Source organism: Phallusia mammillata, chromosome 6 (genome assembly GCF_965637545.1).
Source record: "Phallusia mammillata chromosome 6, kaPhaMamm4.hap1.1, whole genome shotgun sequence".
Taxonomy (NCBI): Eukaryota; Metazoa; Chordata; class Ascidiacea; order Phlebobranchia; family Ascidiidae; genus Phallusia; species Phallusia mammillata.
In genome coordinates, this window is record NC_137257.1 from 25,576,434 (window position 1) to 25,594,999 (window position 18,566).

An 18,566-nucleotide genomic window follows, 5' to 3' on the forward strand; every position below is an offset into this window, starting at 1 on the left:
CGATAATGCAGCGCTGTTGCGCCATTACGCAGTTAAACACCCTGAACTCTTCGCCACCTATCCTGATATTGCCGAGTGTTTTTGTGTCACGTTTTTACAGCAGCCGCCTTTTAAAGACTTGGACGCTTGTGAAGCAAAGTGGCTCAAAATTACCCAAGCTACTATTAATATTCAAAAAATGGTTTTGCCCAGGGTGCGATAACTCCATTCATTATTTTATATCATTTTATTCTTTTACTGGTTTTTATCGATTTTATTTTGTATTTCATTTGGACTGGGTTGTTTGTTTGTGTTCACTCTAGAGTTTTTTCGTTGCCCGTGGACTAGACGGTTATCTCGTCTCTCCGCTTTTCCTTCTTTTTTATCTGGGTGTGCACTGTTCCCTTATCGCTTGTTGCAGTGTGTACTTTTTGTGTAGCTTAGACGCAGTTCTGTCGCAGATCTTGCATAGTCAGCAAGGGCTTGTAGCAGATTGCCGTATCTCTTTGCTGTGTTTAATATGGTTTTAGTTCATTGCTTGGTTTGTTTTACTTTTACACTCGTTGTTTCACAGAATGACTGAAGATGCCCTTTTGGGGTGAAATATATATCGTTAAACAACTTTGTTGACTGATTTTGATTAGGAAGCACTGTTGCTTCGTCAATTATTCTTACAGTCACCATATGGTACACAAGTATTTTCTTTCAAGAATAGTAGGGAATGGTAAAAAAGTGACACCATTAAATGGAAAACGAAAAAAGCTATCCTAACCGTATGGACTCTTTCAGTTTCTTGTTCTCCTAGTACAGTAAAACTTCCCACTTGGTGAATTCCCTTTTTCAAATGAATCCTAGATGATGTTTCTGTCCTTTCTTCATCATCCAATATAATTCCTTCTGGTATTTGATCTTCTTCAGACAATACTGTCACTGGAATTGACTCTTTTTCTTCCGGATCTGGATTCTGTCGCTCTTCATTTTCAACATTGTTTTCAGGTTTTACTTCTTCAAACTCTTCATGTTCTTTTGCTGCATCAAGTTTAAGGCGCTTTGCTCTCCTGCGAATCTGCTTTAAAGCTTTTGAGGCTTGACGTTTTAGTTGTTTTTCGTCTGTTTCATTGTCATCACCAGTGTATCTGCATTGCACAAAGTGGTTTTAAGTATCGTTTTCATATTTTTAACTGAAATATAAGCCACACTTGGAATCTAGCAGCTTGGGTAAATATATTTTGCTCCCTTTGAAGTTTTACCCACGTATTTAAGCGCCAAAAACTTGGCAATTGGCATATATAACCATTAGCTATAGCTTGTACAATTAAAATTTAAAATACAAAGCACATTTTAGATTTACTTGAAGCAGAAAGTAACCTCAAAATTTGGTTGCGTTATTCTAATGATATAAATATTGCACACAAGTATACATACCTTTGTATTGTGAAGAGGGACATCATGAACACACCGGAAATCCTTCCGCAATGTTGCTATAACTTTGTGTTTACACTGATTAATTTATTAACACGTGGTTATTCCCAATGAGGGAATTACCCTCCCATCAACATCATACTGAAAATGTTTGTGCAAAAATTTTTTTTTTATATATTACGCGGCGCTATAAAAATGGCGTTCATTCTCAATGTAGCAGATATCTAAATAATTTAGCGCTTTGACCACTCGTAGCAGTTTACTTAATTGCAACAAAATGATTTTTCATGACGGTTACCGTGTTTTTGATATTATTCCTGCATAAAATTAAATGAAAACTGCCAATGTAGTATTGGATAAAATAAACTTGTAGCAAAAGTACTCTTATTAGCATTATTTTGTTTCGGGATTATTGTTTTGTTAATTTGTGTCCTACAGTGCAGCTGTAAGTCATTAAATGATGCACAAACAGACCTGTATGTCGAAATGAACATTTCCGTTTTACGCATCTATTTTTATTTCTGCAATAGTAAACATATGTTGTAAATGGTCTTTTTAATTGAGATGGCCTTATGTTCAAACTGGGATCAGCGCTGGAGCGTCTACGGCTGACGTACTATACTGTATTTTCAATTACCCAGCTAGTTCACCCATTTCTATGCACTCACAAACTATTAGGTAGTTCCTTTGAAAAAAGGTCAAATCAATCACAATTGGATTAGAGGAATGAATACATTCACACTGGGGTGAGGCCTGGAGCAGCCATGCTAACCAGCCTTCATATGGTTTAACATACTATGATCAATCATAATTGTTTATAATTTTAAAAAACTCATTATTGCGGACCAATCATTTAAGTATTATAGTTAACTGTAATTGCCTTTCTGTTTGCAGGCTTTTCTGTTATTTTGTTCAGTATGAATTGCTTTTTAAATCTTTCCCGGTCTGTTCAAAGGCCAAATGGTTTGCTTCGTTCATTAAAACAAATCCGGTCAGCTTCTGTTCTGGCTGACAATGATCAACTTCCAGATACGCATCAGATGCTGCGGAAAACCTGTGCAGAATTTGCTGCCAATGAGTTAAAACCGATTGCCCATGATATTGACAAGGAAAAAAGATACCCTACAGAGCAAGTAAAAAAGATGGGAGATCTTGGTTTAATGGGAATGGACATTCCTGAACAGTACAGTGGTGCTGGGATGGATTACTTGGCATATGCCATTGCTATGGAGGAAATTAGTCGGGGTTGTGCTTCTGCTGGCGTAATTATGAGCGCCCACAATTCACTTTATCTTGGGCCGATAAAAGCATGGGGCAACGATGCACAACTTGAGCAGTATGTCAAACCATTCACAGGCGGCACTAAAGTTGGTTGTTTTGCTCTTAGTGAACCAGGTAATGGTTCTGATGCTGGTGCTGCTTCCACCACTGCAAGGTTAGATGGTGATCACTGGGTTTTAAATGGAACCAAAGCATGGATCACCAACAGTTACGAAGCATCTGCAACTGTAGTTTTTGCCACGACTGATAAAGCTCAAAAGCACAAAGGGATCAGTGCTTTTATCGTTCCCATGCCAACACCTGGACTGACTCTTGGCAAAAAGGAGGATAAATTAGGAATCAAAGCATCATCCACAGCCAACCTGATTTTTGAAGATTGTAGAATTCCAAAAGAAAATTTGCTTGGGGAGCCTGGGTTTGGTTTTAAGATTGCTATGACAACCCTGGATGCTGGGCGAATTGGGATTGGAGCACAAGGTCTGGGCATCGCTCAAGCATCACTTGATTGCGCAATTGCTTATGCCAAAGACCGACAGGCCTTTGGTTCACCTATCAACAAGTTACAGGCCGTTCAGTTTAAGTTGTCAGACATGGCTTGTCGAATTGAAGCGTCGCGTCTCTTGGTTTGGAGGGCTGCCCGGTTGAAAGATGCTGGTCATAACTTTATCAAGGAAGCTGCAATGGCTAAGTTGTTTGCATCAGAAACTGCCACATATGCCGCTCACCAAGCAATGCAAGTCCTGGGCGGCATGGGATATGTTAGTGATATGCCGGCTGAACGACATTACAGGGATGCGAGGATTACTGAGATTTATGAAGGTACAAGTGAGATTCAAAGGCTTGTCATTGCTGGCAGATTGCTCAAAGAATATGACTGAGCAGCTTGTGATTTTTGGTTTTTTAGGTGTTTAATTTTTTGAAGCAGGGTATATATATAATATAAATGGGGGGCTGTAAGAGATATATATTTTCTTAATTTTTTGTGGGCACTCTTACAATGGTCTGTGGGTAAAAATCCCTGTGTATGTTGGAGCACAATTCAAGTTTCATTTCATATGCTTTGCTGACTCGGTTTTGCATTGCCTAAAAATCGAATGCAGCTTTCTTCGTACTTAAAATTTTTATGTTTTGGTTTATTATTAGAATAAACTCAGTAATTTCTGCAACATGATGTTTCTTGGATTTGAAATTGACCACCATTTTTCAGTTATTCTTCTTGTTTATTGCAAATGCAATGACAAACCAAAAAAGTCACAACATTTGAGTTGTAGACAGTGGTGGGATTCATTTTTTTGTCAGTCGGTTCTATCACAAAAATCATATTTTTTAACCGCTTCTGTTACAAAAAGTCCATTGACGGTAACCAGTAAAGCTTACCGGTTCGCTAATCTCATAAAATTTCGTGAGACGGTTCTATGGAACTGGTACGAACCGACTCAATCCCACCACTGGTTGTAGATCCCAATCCACAGGTACATATAACATGCACAAGTTTAATACAAATCCTCCAGTGAGAATCAATTGACAAACAAAGCGATGATATTTTGATAAAATAGGTTTAAATCAGTGGTTCTCAAACTTTTTTGTTGTCGGGGCCAAATGGTATTTTTTAAGTGTGTAGAGAGCCGCAAAAAAACGAAACCTTAAGAAAATCACTAAAGATTATTACTTTGAAAGCTAAAATAGCAATGTTTGGTGGTTTTCTGAGGTCTGGCGCGAGCCGCAAAATAAGTAGTTGGGAGCCGCATGCGGCCCCGAAAACCGAGTTTGAGAACCACTGGTTTAAATTGTAAAATATTGTCCTTTCTGGGATTTGTCTTGGCAGTAAGAGAACTTATTTTGTCAACCAGCCATCCCCTATCTTGTCGCCTTGTCTCAATTTTCTGAAAAAACAACAACACAGTAATATGATAGCCACAGCACTTTGAAAGGGGACTTCACTTTGTTGTTTGCATGTAGTTTGTAATTAAAGACCAAAGCTCAGAAATGTAACCTGTAAAGTTGATATAAAAGCAATCTTATGTGTTTTTTAACATAAACAACTCCCGGAAAAGACTCCTGTTGTAGGTTCGAATCCCACCACAGGCTAGATTTTTCTAGCCAAGCCTTGCCATATGGTGAATGCTAGGTGACTGGCTGATTGGGTGTGGCGCCTTAAATTGGCCAGGCATACTGTGAATTATATGATCTTTGTATGGTTTAGCATAAGCTTTGTGGTATATTGGGGAGAAATGAAAATGTTTTTGTGTTGAAGTGCAAAATTATGTCAAAAATTTCTTACTTTCCCAACGAAGGTTCGAGATAATTAATTTGTTTCTTATTCCGACGACTTCTTCCGCCTGATTCTTGTGGCTCATTTTTTGACTCTGAGCGCCTGGTTTGCTTGCTAAATGGCAAAAAATAACACATTATGTGACATTTAAAACATCACTAGTGGTAAGTTACCTCTTGGTGTCTTCTGGCTCTGATAGAGGCCATGTTTTGCGAACCGATTTGTTTTCTTTATTCTCTTCAATGCTTTCCAGCTAAAAATTATTAAGGTTGGCTTTTAGCATAAAAATGCACATTAGAACACTACATACGGATCTGTTCATAAGTTTAATGGTGAAAATAATGGCCCAAATAGATGTAAAAAGCGACATGCTTTAAATTACAGCATTTGCCAAAAACGTTTGGAATATAAAGCATCTATTGGGGCCTTATTTTCACCATTAAACGCACTTTATAAGTTCAAATTTACCTTTATTTTTTTGTTTGGCTTTTCTTCCTCAACGTTAACTGCTTTCGTACTTTTCCTTGATTTTCGAGCTCTTTTTGTTTTTCCACCAGCTGGTTTTTCAGGGTTTTGTTGATTAGCATTGTTATCCAATTTAGTCAGTGTTAAACATTTTGCTGTAGACAGTCTTGGTGCTAATGGTGTAGCAATACTTAAGTTGTGGGCTGCAGGCGTGTCTTCAGGGATATCAGTGACTTCTGTTTCAGTGTTAGCTTTTCTTGGAGACTGAGACTGACTGCTGCTTCGTTTGTGTTTTTTGCCAGATTTAGGTTGAAATGCAAAATGAGACGTTCGCCTTTTGCCATTTGTAGCTGGACTGGGTGCTGTGGAATTGTCCAAATTTTCTGCTTGCTCTTCGAAGTCAAACATGAAATTGTCAGGATCAAAACTTGTGTCGGAAATCACTATAGATTGTCTGCGCAAACAAAAAACACCATTGTTTTAAAAATACAACAGTTTCAGGTTTTCAAAAGAAATATTACAGTTACAAATACTCATTAATCACAAGAAAAAGTTTGAGAAAACTTATCTTATTACTAATTTTTATTTGACACAAAGGTTATAGTACATAACCCTTCTGGAAAAAGATGGACAACATAGATTATGGTATTGTATTCTGAAAGCAATGTGTTTAAATGGGTTAGAGACATCTTGATATAAAGAGGCTTCATTGCAAACAGATAGACAACAAAAAACTACTTTAAAAAGGATGCACCAAAACGTTAAAAATAGACAAGCACAAAGTAGTTTTCGAAGCGGGAATGTGACAAGTGTCAACACAAGATATTTCAGTGCAATGGACCAAACACTTTTTAGTAGCTACAAATATACCGTTTCATGTTGTTCATCACTCACCTATCACAGGAATTATTCAACATTTCAACTTCAGTTGATTTATTACTTAAGTTGATTTCTTCATCTGCAATACTTTTTTCTTCCAAACCGTCAGACTAAAAACATTTACATTAGAAATATATATTAAAAGCAAAAGGCAAACAACTTAGTACATACCTTATTGAGCTGTGTATTAGTGGTTTTTTCATCAAAAAATATCTTTATTCTCTGTGGCTTTTGTGTTCTGCACAATTTTTAAAGTTTACATTACAAAGGTATTTTACAACAACAAAAACGTCCAATGTCTTACTTTAAAGATTGTTCACTTATATTCGATTGGTCGAGACCTTCATCATCACATATCAAGTTTTCATCCAATAATCTCCTGACATCTGTGAGCAATCTACTAAGCCTTTTATTCTGTGTCTGCAGGCAAAAATAGATACTGAAATCACGATTTTATGGTGAAAATAACAGCCCAAATAGACGTAAAAAGCAGTGATATAATATCACTGATGATGGCATGAGCATTTGCCGAAACACTTGAAATATGAGCTTTTGCCGATGTCGCTTTTTAGGTCTATTTGGGCAGTTATTTTCACCATTAAACTTATGAACAGATTCGCATATATAGCGTTCTATGAAATCACGATGTCAATAACTAGTTTTTGGGGAAATGATTGTGTTTAAATATGTTGTCCATGAACATGGCAAGATGTTTTAAAAACATAGATTACCTCAGCTTTCAACAGTTTTTCCTGCATGTCTTCCATCTCAACTTGCTTAGAATTATATTTCATTAACATTGCCATTTGGGTGTGCTGCAAAAAACAATATAAATTCAAATTGAGTTGAGTTTATTTCTCTCAGGGAAACAATCGTAGCAACTTAATTGCACTCAAATATTCAACTTGCCGGAAAAAACTGAACAACATTGACTTGCTATAAAGCTTGTCAATTAAGCGTGGAAAGATATTAAATGTGCTGCAGTTACACTGTGGATAGTATATTGACACTTGGTGTTTATGATAGTATATTAAGACAAAAATAAAAAATGCTAATTAACCTGTGTATCCATTAATGATTGTTCCATTTCATTGTTAAGATGTTTTGACTGCACCAAGGATGTTGCTAACTGCTTATTTTTCTCTGCCATCGCAGCCAGTTGTCTCATTACAAACGAGTCTGTTTTAAAGAAGAAAATATTAGGCTAGACATTATTATGATGTTGGCCAGTCTGCAGAACATAGCAGTTCCCGACGAGATCTCGTGCGTGCAGGACTTACATGTTCCACATGCGCGTGCAAGACCAATTTCAGCCGGCGCAAAGCAAATAAAAGAGGTCAAGACAACCCAATTAAATGCCTTTGGTGCAACATTTACGTGTGCAAACCCCAAATCTTGGCGTGCAAAAATTTGTTTCAAAAAAAGCAGCCACACTCTGCAGACTGGGATGTTGGAAGTTTATTTGGGTTGAGTTTAGTGCAAGCACAAAAATTTGGGAAACTTTTTTTTACCTCAATTTCAAGGAAAGATAAGTTACATACTGTTCTGTTCTGTATGGTAATTTTGCCTGTAGTACCAAAAATTTAACAAAATAGGGTAAACTATCCAAAATGGCATATCTCGTTGGATATTTAGGATTGTTATAATATATTTGAAATCAGTAAAATTCATTTATTTATAACACATCATACCTTTCCCATCTTTCTTTTTGTTTCTTAGAAATTTGATTTCACGTTTGTTTAAACTTGAATGGCTTTTGTCTTTATCCTTTTTATTTTGTCTTGCTTTTCGGACAATATCCTTGTAAGTAGAACGACGTTGGTCTAAATTTTCCTCAATATCCATTACGAACTTCTGTCAGCATAAAAACAAGACAAAAACTTTACGTATTACTGAAGCCGCTTCTGCTTCTGTTCCAATTGATTTTGAACCACTTGTTCGAATGGGAACTTTCCCTTTTACTTTCAGTGTTTCCTAAAATAAAATACAAAACAATATTTGATTTAGTAACAAATAAATCGCTTTTAAGTGTGAGTGTTATGTTGTTTATTGACACAACTAGTGGTTTACTGTTATTATATAAAAAGTGGAAGGGCGTTGTAGATAAAATGCACAATTAGTAATGTTCAGAAACAGTCAGAAATATTTTTCAAATTAGTTTAGGAAACATAAAAAAATGTGGCGGGAAACTTAACTTCGTCATGGTGAATTTAAAATTTTGTAAACAATGCTTTATTCACGGATAATTATTGCAATTAAAATAAACTAATATACCGTACCTTCTCGGATAATTATCGAACCATAATAATTTAAAAGTTGTTATTTCTACGTAAATTGTGTTTTGGTTTTTATGTTTTTTGTTAAATTGTCAAAAAACAAACAAATGCATTTGATGTGTCCGACACATGTGTCCGTTTATTTGTTTTAAACTAAAGAAATCTCGATTTAAGTATCCACAAGATTGGATTCAAGTGTTAGGTAGTTCATATTAGCTGGAGTTTTTGTTTACAAGTTGTTAAATGTGATTTATTTGTAGTGAGACGCAATTCTTCACAAAATGTCTTTCTTAAATGAAAATGCTGCAAATAATTCTGGTCTGGGCAATGAAAAATACAACAGCATTGTACAAAAAGCGATAGAGGCTCGAAACTCCAAAGAACGTCTTCTAAATGACTCCCAGGATAGAAGCTGTAGCATCTTGGTTAAAAGACACAAAAAGAAGCTTGGTCTATGTGAGTTCAAGGCATATTTACATACAAAATTCTTGTTGGTAATGTTTGTATACTAGCACAATAAAAATTAATTGTTAGATATTTTTTTTTGTTAAGGTGTCTGTCTTGTTGCAAGTCCGATGGTTGTTTTATGGTGGCTTTAACTTAGTTAAATATACTCTAGCAAAATCACTAAAGTCTCTTGGTTAAACCAAACAAAGTGGTAAAGATGGAATTTGTACCAATAGCATTGTGACTTGAAACCTTCTTTATCTGTCTATAAATCTTAGGGTTGCATAATGTTTTTCCAAAGAATATTTTAGTAATACAATTACCATAACATTTTTTTGGTGCTTGAAAGATGGGTTCCATAATTATGTGTTTGTTTTTTATTAGCGCAATCATTTGTAATGCGACAAGCATCTGCGTTGTCTCGAAAAAACAAGGAACTAGTTGATGCTTTACGTATCAGCAAACACCAAATTCAGGTGTATGAAAAGTCAATGAATTTACTACAGGTAAGCAGAGATTTCTATGCAAGCTACATTTTGGATTTCATTTTACTTGGTTTTGTGCTTACAGAGCACCCAAATGGCATTAAGGTTTAAGTTAAACTCAAGAGAAGTGGAGTTGCAACAAATTACTGAAGAGTTTAAAAAAATAAAGGTACTGATGTATCTTTGAAAAAAAATAGCAGTTGCATTATTTAAAGTTTTTTATCACCAACTTTGAAAGCAATATGCATTGGCACTAGCGTATTTAGGGGGGGGGGGGGGGGATGCCCATCCCCCCTTAAAAAATTTTGACCGGCTTTTTTCGTATTGTATCCAATTTCAGACAAAACTGTAAATAGCAATGTGTGCTATTTTGTTTAATGGACGTAACGCATTGATGCTCGTCACACATCTCAATAAACAATGCATGCCAATCCAGGCCACTTGGCGTCCAACTGTGTGTATGACATTACAATGGATTTAAAATAGCTTTGTTATGTCACACTCATACAAGTGAAGATAATTTACAATATGATTAAGAAGCAACCATTGTTAGGAACAACTGTGTCGAGTGTTTAAAAGTGTCACATGAGTACGATCAAATCGTGACTATAACGTTCGTTACTTACAGAAAGAGTAAGGGCTTCACAGGGCCTTAGGCTAACCAGCATTTACTTGATGGTGGCACAGTATATTTCATTTTATTGTCCCCCTAAAAAGATCCTAGATACGCCACTGTGCATTGGACAGTTTTAACAAAGTTCAGGCAAAACTTGGGAAACATTTTTTTGCAGGAAGAAAGAGACAAATGTATGTCATTGTTTACAACATTCCGCGATTTAATTACTGATGCAGATCTTTCTTTTGGTGACAAATCGATTGATTTTGGCAATGAGGTTATATTCAGGTTGGTTAATCTGGTTTTAATTGTCTCATATCAATAAACAAAACTTCAAAATTTCATTTATTGACAGCGTACATTTCATTTATTTCCTTGTTTTTTGGTTCTTTTTGGGTTTAAAAACTAAAGGGTATTAACTATTAATCTGTTTTTGTGTTTCTACAGTGCACAACCTAGAAAGGGAAAGCCAGCTTCTGGAATGCAAAGCGATAAACTTGAAAAAGTAAGACGGTTTACTCACATCAAGGGAATATAAATTGTAGTAATATGTATCTGTAACCGACAATTTCATGAAAAATGCATTTATTTCAAAAATTATTAAAAAAACTCTAAAAAAATACTTTGGCCAAAATCGGAGTTATATAATTTAAATTGACACTTTTTGTCCCAAATTACTAAAGTGTTTTGTGAATGTAGTGGAATCCTGATTTGACAATGATTCAGGAAAAATCCATTGTAAGAAGAGAATTAGAAATGTCACAAAGACTTAGTTCTATTGAATCTGAGAGTCCAAAAGAAACAAAGTGGGTAACCTATGCTCTGTTTCAAAAGTATGATGCGCAAAAGTAAAACACAATACTACATTGCTTAATTTATTGTTGTTACCACATAACCTTGTTGGAATAGGTGAAAGTTGCATACAAGCTTGTTAATACAAAGTCACATGCATGTATTTTAAGAAGTTTACAGGATTTTAAATTACACAATTTTAGTTGAGCTAAGTTGATACATTGTTTTCTCTTTCCAAAAATAATACCTAATCATATATTATAATCTGTTTAATTGGGTAGGAATTGTAAACTGAAAAAAAGGTTGTTATATATAAGCACCTGCTAATTAGCTTGAATTTTACTTGGATTTTTTTCTCAATTTTCCCCCAAAAAACTAGTAATATACCGCAATTGGGAATTAAGTATACAATAAAATACAATTTGTGTTTTACATTCGCACAAACAATAATTAATAAACTTCTCATATATTGAACTTTGTTAATTTTAGTGCTTCACCACCACCTTTAGAAGCAAACCAAATGGTTAATTGTGAGGAAGACATCAGTCCTGAATGTAACTTCCAATACAGGTTTGTAACATCATTTTACTCAGCAGACTGTTTTTAGTGCATAAATCTCAGTTAGACCAGATTCGGTTAATCTGAATCTTCACCTGTTTCGGATAAACTTTGAGGGACAAAGATTTTATAATAGTGTAAGGTTTTAACTAATTGACATTGCATAAACCGTATCTCCAGACAATTTTTTTGGCCGAGTGAGTCTGCATTAGCAGAGTTTTACTATATTTGACATGAGTTGCAACTTCTACCTTTTTTCAGGAGAAAAAGTCGGCGCCAGTCAGCTTTTTACATTGCCTCTGACTTTGTGGTACAATCTGAAAAGGAAAAACAAACTTCAACAGCAAATGAGAGAGAAATCACTTCACCAACAAGTGGCAATAATGTTCAGGATTCTCAACATGGACTTAACATTAGCACAGCAACTACTACTGATACAATTCTTAGCCAGCAATCAATGGATTTCACTGACCCCTGTGAATCTATGATTGAAGTTGGAGATTCTATTTTCAGCAATGCATCTGAAACAGGGATAAAAACAAAATCAGGGTCGCAACTAAAAAACACTGGGAAACCCACAAAGCCTACAAAGCAGGTTCGAAGCAATCTACAGAACAATCCCACAAAAAAGTCGAGAAAAAGAGGGAAAACGAAAAAGGAGGTAACATTCGCGGAAAATGTGGGTTTGGGTGATTCTTTAAACTGCAGCAACGACAGTTTTCTCACCAACCCTGATAAGAAAATCGTGGTAGGTTTTTGAAAACTGTTTCTAATCCAAATTTTTTGCTCATTTATTTGATCTTAAAGCTTACAAACCAACCAACATCGGACAAAGATGATTTAAGTCTACGTAATTCGTTTGGGCTTTCCGATATAACAAACAGGTAAAAAGTTTTTGTGTGCATACCAAATCTTAAATTAAGTCCCAAAACGTTTATTTTTACCTGCAGTCGCAAGGGGAGCAGACCTTTAAGAAGAAATGCATCAATTTGCTACAGGGAACCCAAATTGAACAGGTATATATGGCAAATTAAGTGCAATTTACATGGGCCTGTAGAGTAACATTGTTGCAAAATGACTGTTAAAACATTGGAATGAAATTTAATGGAGATTATTAACTGTGTTGTTGTATGTATATACGTTTAAAAAATATATGTTCTACTTTATTGATGTGACATTTTCTTTTTATTACTGTCAGTTTTGATTTTAGCAGTGTTTTAACTGATGTCGTATTTCTACAAAGGTAAAACATTTAAAAAAAATGTTATTTTGACCTTTAAATTTAATTCAAATTAATCTAATTAGGTTTTTTCCTATGCTGATAAACTGTTGCAACATTTAAGAATTGGGCAAGCACATAAGGAATGCCGTAATCAAGTTTTTTCATTAAACTAATTAGTTATTGTTTATAAATTTTATTTCATTTGCAGCAAACTTCGACGCGGTGATAAAATCTCAGACAACAGTTTGTATCAGAAATGAGTTACTAACACTGTGTGTTTGGAAAAATTTTGCTCTTCAAATTTATAGTTGTTTTGCACAAAGTTCTCAGATGTATATTTTGTTATTTATTCGTTATATTTTGTTTTCACAACACTATTTTTTAAACAATTACCTATTAATCATTTCCATTAGTAAAAAAACGTTTTCTTAAAGATAAGTTTTATTGTTATTTAACTGCAATTGCCAACACACCACCTCACAGCTGCTTGCGAATTGGTGCTTATGATTCACTGCATAAAGAAACACTATCTTGTGCTTCAAAAATACAAATGTTCGTTTTGATTAAAAGTGGTGTGTGGTTTTGTTACGTTTTTTTTCCCAGTGGGTTGGCAACGCCTGAATGTTTACATCCAATTATGCCCTTCAATCAGTTATCCAGCTGCGTCTCTTATCGCAAGTTATTCACATCATTTGAAAATTTTCTTAATGCCACAACAATTTCCTCTGTCTAAAAAAAGGAAAACTGCCTGCTATGACGTCAGGAAATTAAGAAATGGGAATGTGATCCCGTAAAAAGAATGTTTAATTACCCCTTTGGGTCGTTAACATTGGTTTGAATTCAGTTCAATAACAGAAACTGGGCTACAAATCATAACAGTGATTACACATGTGCGTCGATTTAATTTTCCAAGGGCGTCGTTTTAATTTTCCAAGGCGTAGTTCTGTTTTGTGGCTTTTTGTTGTTGTATCAATAAACACAACTTCAATAATAAGTTTCCTCATTAACTTTTATTTGCTGGTGCGTCGCAAGTCCAAAAAACTTTTCCAGAGGCGTCGCAATCGCAACAAAAAACAGTTTGAGAACCACTGCTTTATTGTGTTACTTGTGACGTAATGTACAAGCATTCCTTGTAATATGAGACTAACTATACAATTTAACAGATTTTAAAGGGTTTTTAAAAAGAACATATCTTGGCGCCCCTATAAAAATCGCCTCGTGGGCTAAGTTTGAGAAGACGGCACTATAGGGCATGTAAACTATGCGGTACGCGCGAATTAGTATTAAACGTATCCGGCCCGCAGTGGAAAAAAGTTTAGTTGAGACAACTGGACACCACTTTCAGAGTAATGAAGCGTTTACTTTAAACAATAAGTTCGAAATCATTTACAATTGTTTGCCAGTGAAAACTTTGCTGCCAGATTGTGCTGCCGCACCAACGAAAAAAAGTTTATGAGGAGACTTATTATTAAAGTTGTGTTTATTGACACAGCAACATAAAGCCACGAAACAGAACCATTGTGCGACGCCCCTGGAAAAGTGAAACGACGCACCAAAACGTCGCGACGCACAGTTCGAGAACTCCGGGTGTAGGCACTGCGTCACATAACCGAATAAACACTGTAACCGAAATTTGGTGGGAGTTAAAAATCTAGCCTTTGCCTCTGTAAAAAAGCTGGTTACCATGTGTAAATAACAGGGAAGTTAGCGTTTGCCTTTTCAAAAAGTAAATTTTGCACTGCCGTATATATAACATGATCCGGATACTTTCGACTTGCTGCTTGGATAAATAAGTGGCGATTTTTGTTTTTCTTTATTTCCTTCAGATTTTGTGTTTGTAGAGGCTTGTATATTTTTTTTGTGAAATGTTTTTAAAATTGTAGAAGTATTGAAGCGTTATGGCACAATACGCTTGCACAAAATGTCTGCAGTGGTTTCGGTTTGATCAGCTGTCGGAAGAAAAGCAAATTTGCAGTGTGAGTAAACAAAAAAATTTGTAAATGATCAAAATAAGTGATTTGTCAATAAAAGTAATTAATATTAAGTTGTTACCTGTTGCATGAAATAATCTAAGATGTTTCAATGATAAAAGAATCTATAGTTAAAAAATAGTGCCTATGAGTTTTGTTTCTTGCTAAAAATGTTTAAAGCAATAATCCCTCCCCATTCCCCACCCAGTCTGCGGAATGTGGCAGGTGCACGCTCGATTTTTTTTAAAACAAAAATTTTTCCACGCCCATTTTTTGGGTCTGCACGCACAAATTGTGCACCAAAGGCGTTTAATTGGCCTGTCTTGACCTCACCCAGTCTGCAGAACATGGCAGTTCCTGACGAGATCTCGCAAGTGCACGACCTACATGTCCCACGTGCGCGTGTGCATGACCCATAAGTTCGCGTGCAAGACCAATTTCAGCAGGCGCAAAGCAAGTAAAAGAGGTCAAGACAGGCCAATTTTCGCGTGCAAACCCCAAAACTTGGCGTGCAAACATTTTTTTTCAAAAAAAATAGCGCGTGCAGCTGCCATACTCTGCAGAATGGTCTTTCACTTTCTTTGCGCCTGCTAAAATAGGTCTTGTACGCGAACTTACCGGTCGTGCACGTATGAGATCTTGTCAGCAACTGCCATGTTGTGCAGACTGGTTCCCCACTATATTTCTGTTGGAAAGAAATTACAAGTTTAATGATTCTGATTTCTGAACTAGGTATTTTTGTAAAATGTTTTTTTGAAGTGTATTGTATATTCAGGATTGCCTCACTAAAGATGCACAAAAAGATGAACAACCGAAAAAGAAGAAAAGTAAAGCAGAAACGGTTTCAGCAGTGAATTGCAAATACTGTCTCACTGATTTGAAAAACAAGAATATTGTGAATCGGGATATTTGTGATCGATGTGACAAAAATTTTCTTGAACATGGCGAAGTAGGTTGCTTGCCTTTCCCCGCAGACAACAAAAAATCTTTTATTCCCATAGAAGGGTCCCTTTAATAAACTTTTCATTGGTTTTAGGCGAAGCTTTTACCAAATGATTGTTTTTAGCCTAGAACCTGCTCATATTGCCAACTGCAATCTGCTTTTATTGGGGGGAAATGTCAAAGATGTGCAAGCAGTTTAAAGAAATATGGACAACCAATCAACTGCCATAAGTGCAATCTCAAAGCTGCTTTTGACCATTCAAAAGCAAGGGTAATACCAGATTTTATGTTTACTATTCTAAAGTAAATTTTGCTGCTTGTTTGGAATAGCTTTAACTCTCTTTGCTTCATCTTTTAAAAATCTTCTATGGTTTAGATTCAGGATTTGATTCTTTGTTGGCTTTGTTATGTCACATTGCAAAAAGATTTAAGAAAGGGTAAAAGGAAACATAGAAATTCTGGTGGAAAAAGTTCAGACAAAGAAGAGGTAAATGTTTACTGTTAAAATTATCAAACAGTAATGTTCGAATAAAGAATCACAGTAACAAATTTAGGACTTTTTAAATTCTAATGCTTTTGTAAAAAGTATGCAACATTTACACTTTTTTAACTGTTGCCGTTGTTGTGTTTTCTGTTTTTTATAAAAAATGTGGTTTAACGATTCATCAAAAGTTTTCCTAGTATGGTGTTTCTATTTCACTGTTATGTAATAAATAGACTAAAAAGTGCAAATTGGAAAAATCCACAAGTCCGAACAGCTGCGACCAAGTTTGGAAAGATCTCTTTGGGGAGGACAAAGATTACAGAGCAACCAACAAACCAGAGCGAGCTCGTTCCGAGGAAAAAACAGTGTCATCATCATCACAGCGAAGTGCTTCCCGAGATGAACTTCGCAAGAAAGCACAACATAATAGCAGAAAGGCTCAAGCGGAACATAGAAAGCGAGAAAAGGAAACTCATAAGCACAGCCGGAGTTCATTTGAGTCAAAACTTCAGAGTTTCGAAAAGACTATGACACCAGAAAAAAGTGAGAAAACTTCAACACCAGAGGGAGCTACAGGTGCCACAAAACCGGACAGCAACAAAAGTACACCAAGGTAAAAATAGTTCAATTTTTTTCTGTTCTTAGGGATGGTTACTTTGTGCAAATAACAGGTAAACTTTTACTTATTAGACTAATCATTCACATGCTGTTTATTTTACTACTTGGTTCCAATTAGGCTATAGTAACAGTATCCAAATATCAATTGTTTGTTACTGTTAAAAGAAACAAGGTTTATTGCTGTGAAAAAGTTTAATTCTGCATCTGCTTACAGCTCTTCAACAGCTGAGTCATTTGATTTCATGCTTGGAAAGCCTGCTAAGATTTGCCCAATGTATAGTGGCAGATTTAATTCAGATTAATAAATGTTGCAGACTGGCTGTCGGAACAGGGGAAAGTAAATCGGACAATGAAGCTTCTTCAACACCTTCTATGTTGCTTAAACCTACAGACAGAATTCGTAATGGATCCATAATGGAACTGGGTAACTGACAATGCTTGGTCGAAGTGTTTGTGTTTTATGCAACAAATTTATTTCTTGTTATAATCCCATTACTTTTGCCTAAAAAGGTGCTGTACCTGTTGTCAATGACAACAATATTGTCACGGTTACCAAACTGCGCGAGGAAATTAGTTCATTGAAGAAACAGTTGTCTAAAAAGGACCAGGCGCTTTTGGAAAAAGACAAACAGGTATTTCACATTCATGATTAATCAACTCAAAAATTATGACACTTTTTGGAAATGCCAGATATCAAGATTAAAAGTTGAACATCTCCAAGAAGAACGGAGTCTGCAGGCTAAACTTAGATCGCAAGAAGAGGAATTTCTCAAAAGCAAAGAAGCAGCAATGTCCAAAAACCACGAGCTCCTTAAAAAAATTTCACAGCTTTCCAAAGGCAAAGCATAATGCCCAATTTGCAGCATTTTCCGTTTTTCTGGCACATGCTATGCATTGAGATTTTGTTTTATATGAACATAGATGGAAAAAGTTGTTTTTTATCTATGCTTAGGTAAACTTCAACCTTCCCAGAATATTTTTGCCTACTTTTTTGATAAACAGGTTTTTATACATGACACCTCTTAATGGAAATATTTTCAGCAATTCCAGTTTTTTTTTCATGCACATTTTAGCTAATGTTCATGTGAAATTTTTTCTCTGTTAAAGAAATTGAATGCAGCATATAATTATAAGAGAAGCACTTTAAAACGGAAGCTATTGATTTTGGGGACATATTTAATGAGCAAAATTTGTATTGGAAGTGCAAACTAGGGCCGTTAACACTTGGTGTTACATTTTATCTCAAAAAATGGTTCATAATCTCCTCTTTACAACAAAGTCACAACTTGCTAACGATTACTTTGCAGTCGGGCTGCTAGAGCTATTTAAATTTTGTGGACATATGTCTGATCTCACTGACAGGAAAACATTGCATTTTTGTTCTGTTTTGTATATTTTTGCACTAAAACATCAGTGTTTCAGCTTTCGATGTTAAATATTACTCCACTAAAGCTGTACGCGTTTCTGGTCGCAAATGTTGGTAAAAGTTTCATGCAGTTTGCAAATTAAATGAAAATAAAACGACCTCAAACAAAAGTTTATAACTTTTACTAGTTGCATTTTACTTCAGCACATTTTTGTTCAACAAAAAAAATAGTTTATTCTGGTTGTTTCTCACAGCAAAGGCAAAAAACGAAAACAAAGCATAATTTTATTGTCTCCAAGGGTCTCTTCTGGCTAAAGTCGATAAAAATTTAATTTTTCTATTCTGTTCTTGGTTGTAAATGCTCTTGGTCTCTTCGTACGCGAGCCGTCGCCGTTTCATCCACTGTTTTTCATAGTAGCGGTTCCGTTTAGTGGTTTGAAGCACGTTTTCCTGAAAGAGACGTTTATTCAAATGCTCGTAGGCTGTTTCCCA

General features: G+C 35.5%; 5 protein-coding genes across 7 annotated transcripts in view; 3 read left to right on the forward strand and 2 right to left on the reverse strand.

The window, feature by feature from the left end:
* Nucleotides 1-2,299, reverse strand: part of LOC145232834 (ATP-dependent RNA helicase DDX51-like) — an 8,604-nt gene extending 6,305 nt beyond the window's left edge. Inside the window, exons 1-2 of the mRNA XM_080097511.1 lie at nucleotides 1,405-2,299; nucleotides 752-1,115 (exon numbers count right to left, since the gene is read on the reverse strand). Coding sequence (XP_079953637.1) covers nucleotides 752-1,115; nucleotides 1,405-1,430 — 390 coding nt within the window. The 5' untranslated portion in view covers nucleotides 1,431-2,299. The remainder of the gene's footprint in view (nucleotides 1-751; nucleotides 1,116-1,404) is intronic.
* The window catches only part of LOC145232839 (short-chain specific acyl-CoA dehydrogenase, mitochondrial-like), a 7,727-nt gene extending 3,879 nt beyond the window's left edge, over nucleotides 1-3,848 (forward strand). The window contains exon 2 of the mRNA XM_080097517.1: nucleotides 2,296-3,848. Coding sequence (XP_079953643.1) covers nucleotides 2,296-3,560 — 1,265 coding nt within the window. The 3' untranslated portion in view covers nucleotides 3,561-3,848. The remainder of the gene's footprint in view (nucleotides 1-2,295) is intronic.
* LOC145232836 (uncharacterized) overlaps nucleotides 1-13,263 on the forward strand; it is a 16,745-nt gene extending 3,482 nt beyond the window's left edge. The window contains exons 1-12 of one of the 3 annotated variants that reach the window (XM_080097514.1): nucleotides 8,283-8,776; nucleotides 8,835-9,030; nucleotides 9,406-9,527; nucleotides 9,592-9,675; nucleotides 10,298-10,410; nucleotides 10,570-10,627; nucleotides 10,822-10,928; nucleotides 11,404-11,484; nucleotides 11,734-12,220; nucleotides 12,280-12,356; nucleotides 12,423-12,488; nucleotides 12,903-13,263. In XM_080097514.1, coding sequence (XP_079953640.1) covers nucleotides 8,856-9,030; nucleotides 9,406-9,527; nucleotides 9,592-9,675; nucleotides 10,298-10,410; nucleotides 10,570-10,627; nucleotides 10,822-10,928; nucleotides 11,404-11,484; nucleotides 11,734-12,220; nucleotides 12,280-12,356; nucleotides 12,423-12,488; nucleotides 12,903-12,954 — 1,422 coding nt within the window. In that variant the 5' untranslated portion in view covers nucleotides 8,283-8,776; nucleotides 8,835-8,855 and the 3' untranslated portion in view covers nucleotides 12,955-13,263. Of the gene's footprint in view, nucleotides 1-8,282; nucleotides 8,777-8,834; nucleotides 9,031-9,405; nucleotides 9,528-9,591; nucleotides 9,676-10,297; nucleotides 10,411-10,569; nucleotides 10,628-10,821; nucleotides 10,929-11,403; nucleotides 11,485-11,733; nucleotides 12,221-12,279; nucleotides 12,357-12,422; nucleotides 12,489-12,902 lie in introns of those variants that run through there. The other 2 variants (XM_080097513.1, XM_080097515.1) reach the window with 2 other exon arrangements.
* On the reverse strand, nucleotides 4,162-8,212 carry LOC145232838 (uncharacterized). Its single transcript, XM_080097516.1, has 10 exons — nucleotides 7,990-8,212; nucleotides 7,359-7,477; nucleotides 7,030-7,113; nucleotides 6,603-6,718; nucleotides 6,470-6,536; nucleotides 6,314-6,408; nucleotides 5,423-5,873; nucleotides 5,128-5,207; nucleotides 4,964-5,068; nucleotides 4,162-4,565 (listed from the first exon to the last, which is right to left on the reverse strand). Exons 1-10 carry the CDS (start codon nucleotides 8,141-8,143, stop codon nucleotides 4,517-4,519), a joined length of 1,320 nt encoding a protein of 439 aa, XP_079953642.1. The 5' UTR covers nucleotides 8,144-8,212; the 3' UTR covers nucleotides 4,162-4,516.
* Nucleotides 13,264-14,507: 1,244 nt separating the features above from the next.
* LOC145232840 (protein FAM76B-like) lies at nucleotides 14,508-18,244 on the forward strand. Its single transcript, XM_080097518.1, has 8 exons — nucleotides 14,508-14,670; nucleotides 15,440-15,613; nucleotides 15,731-15,877; nucleotides 15,983-16,093; nucleotides 16,324-16,703; nucleotides 17,023-17,132; nucleotides 17,219-17,340; nucleotides 17,399-18,244. Exons 1-8 carry the CDS (start codon nucleotides 14,593-14,595, stop codon nucleotides 17,555-17,557), a joined length of 1,281 nt encoding a protein of 426 aa, XP_079953644.1. The 5' UTR covers nucleotides 14,508-14,592; the 3' UTR covers nucleotides 17,558-18,244.
* The last annotated feature ends 322 nt before the right edge of the window (nucleotides 18,245-18,566 follow it).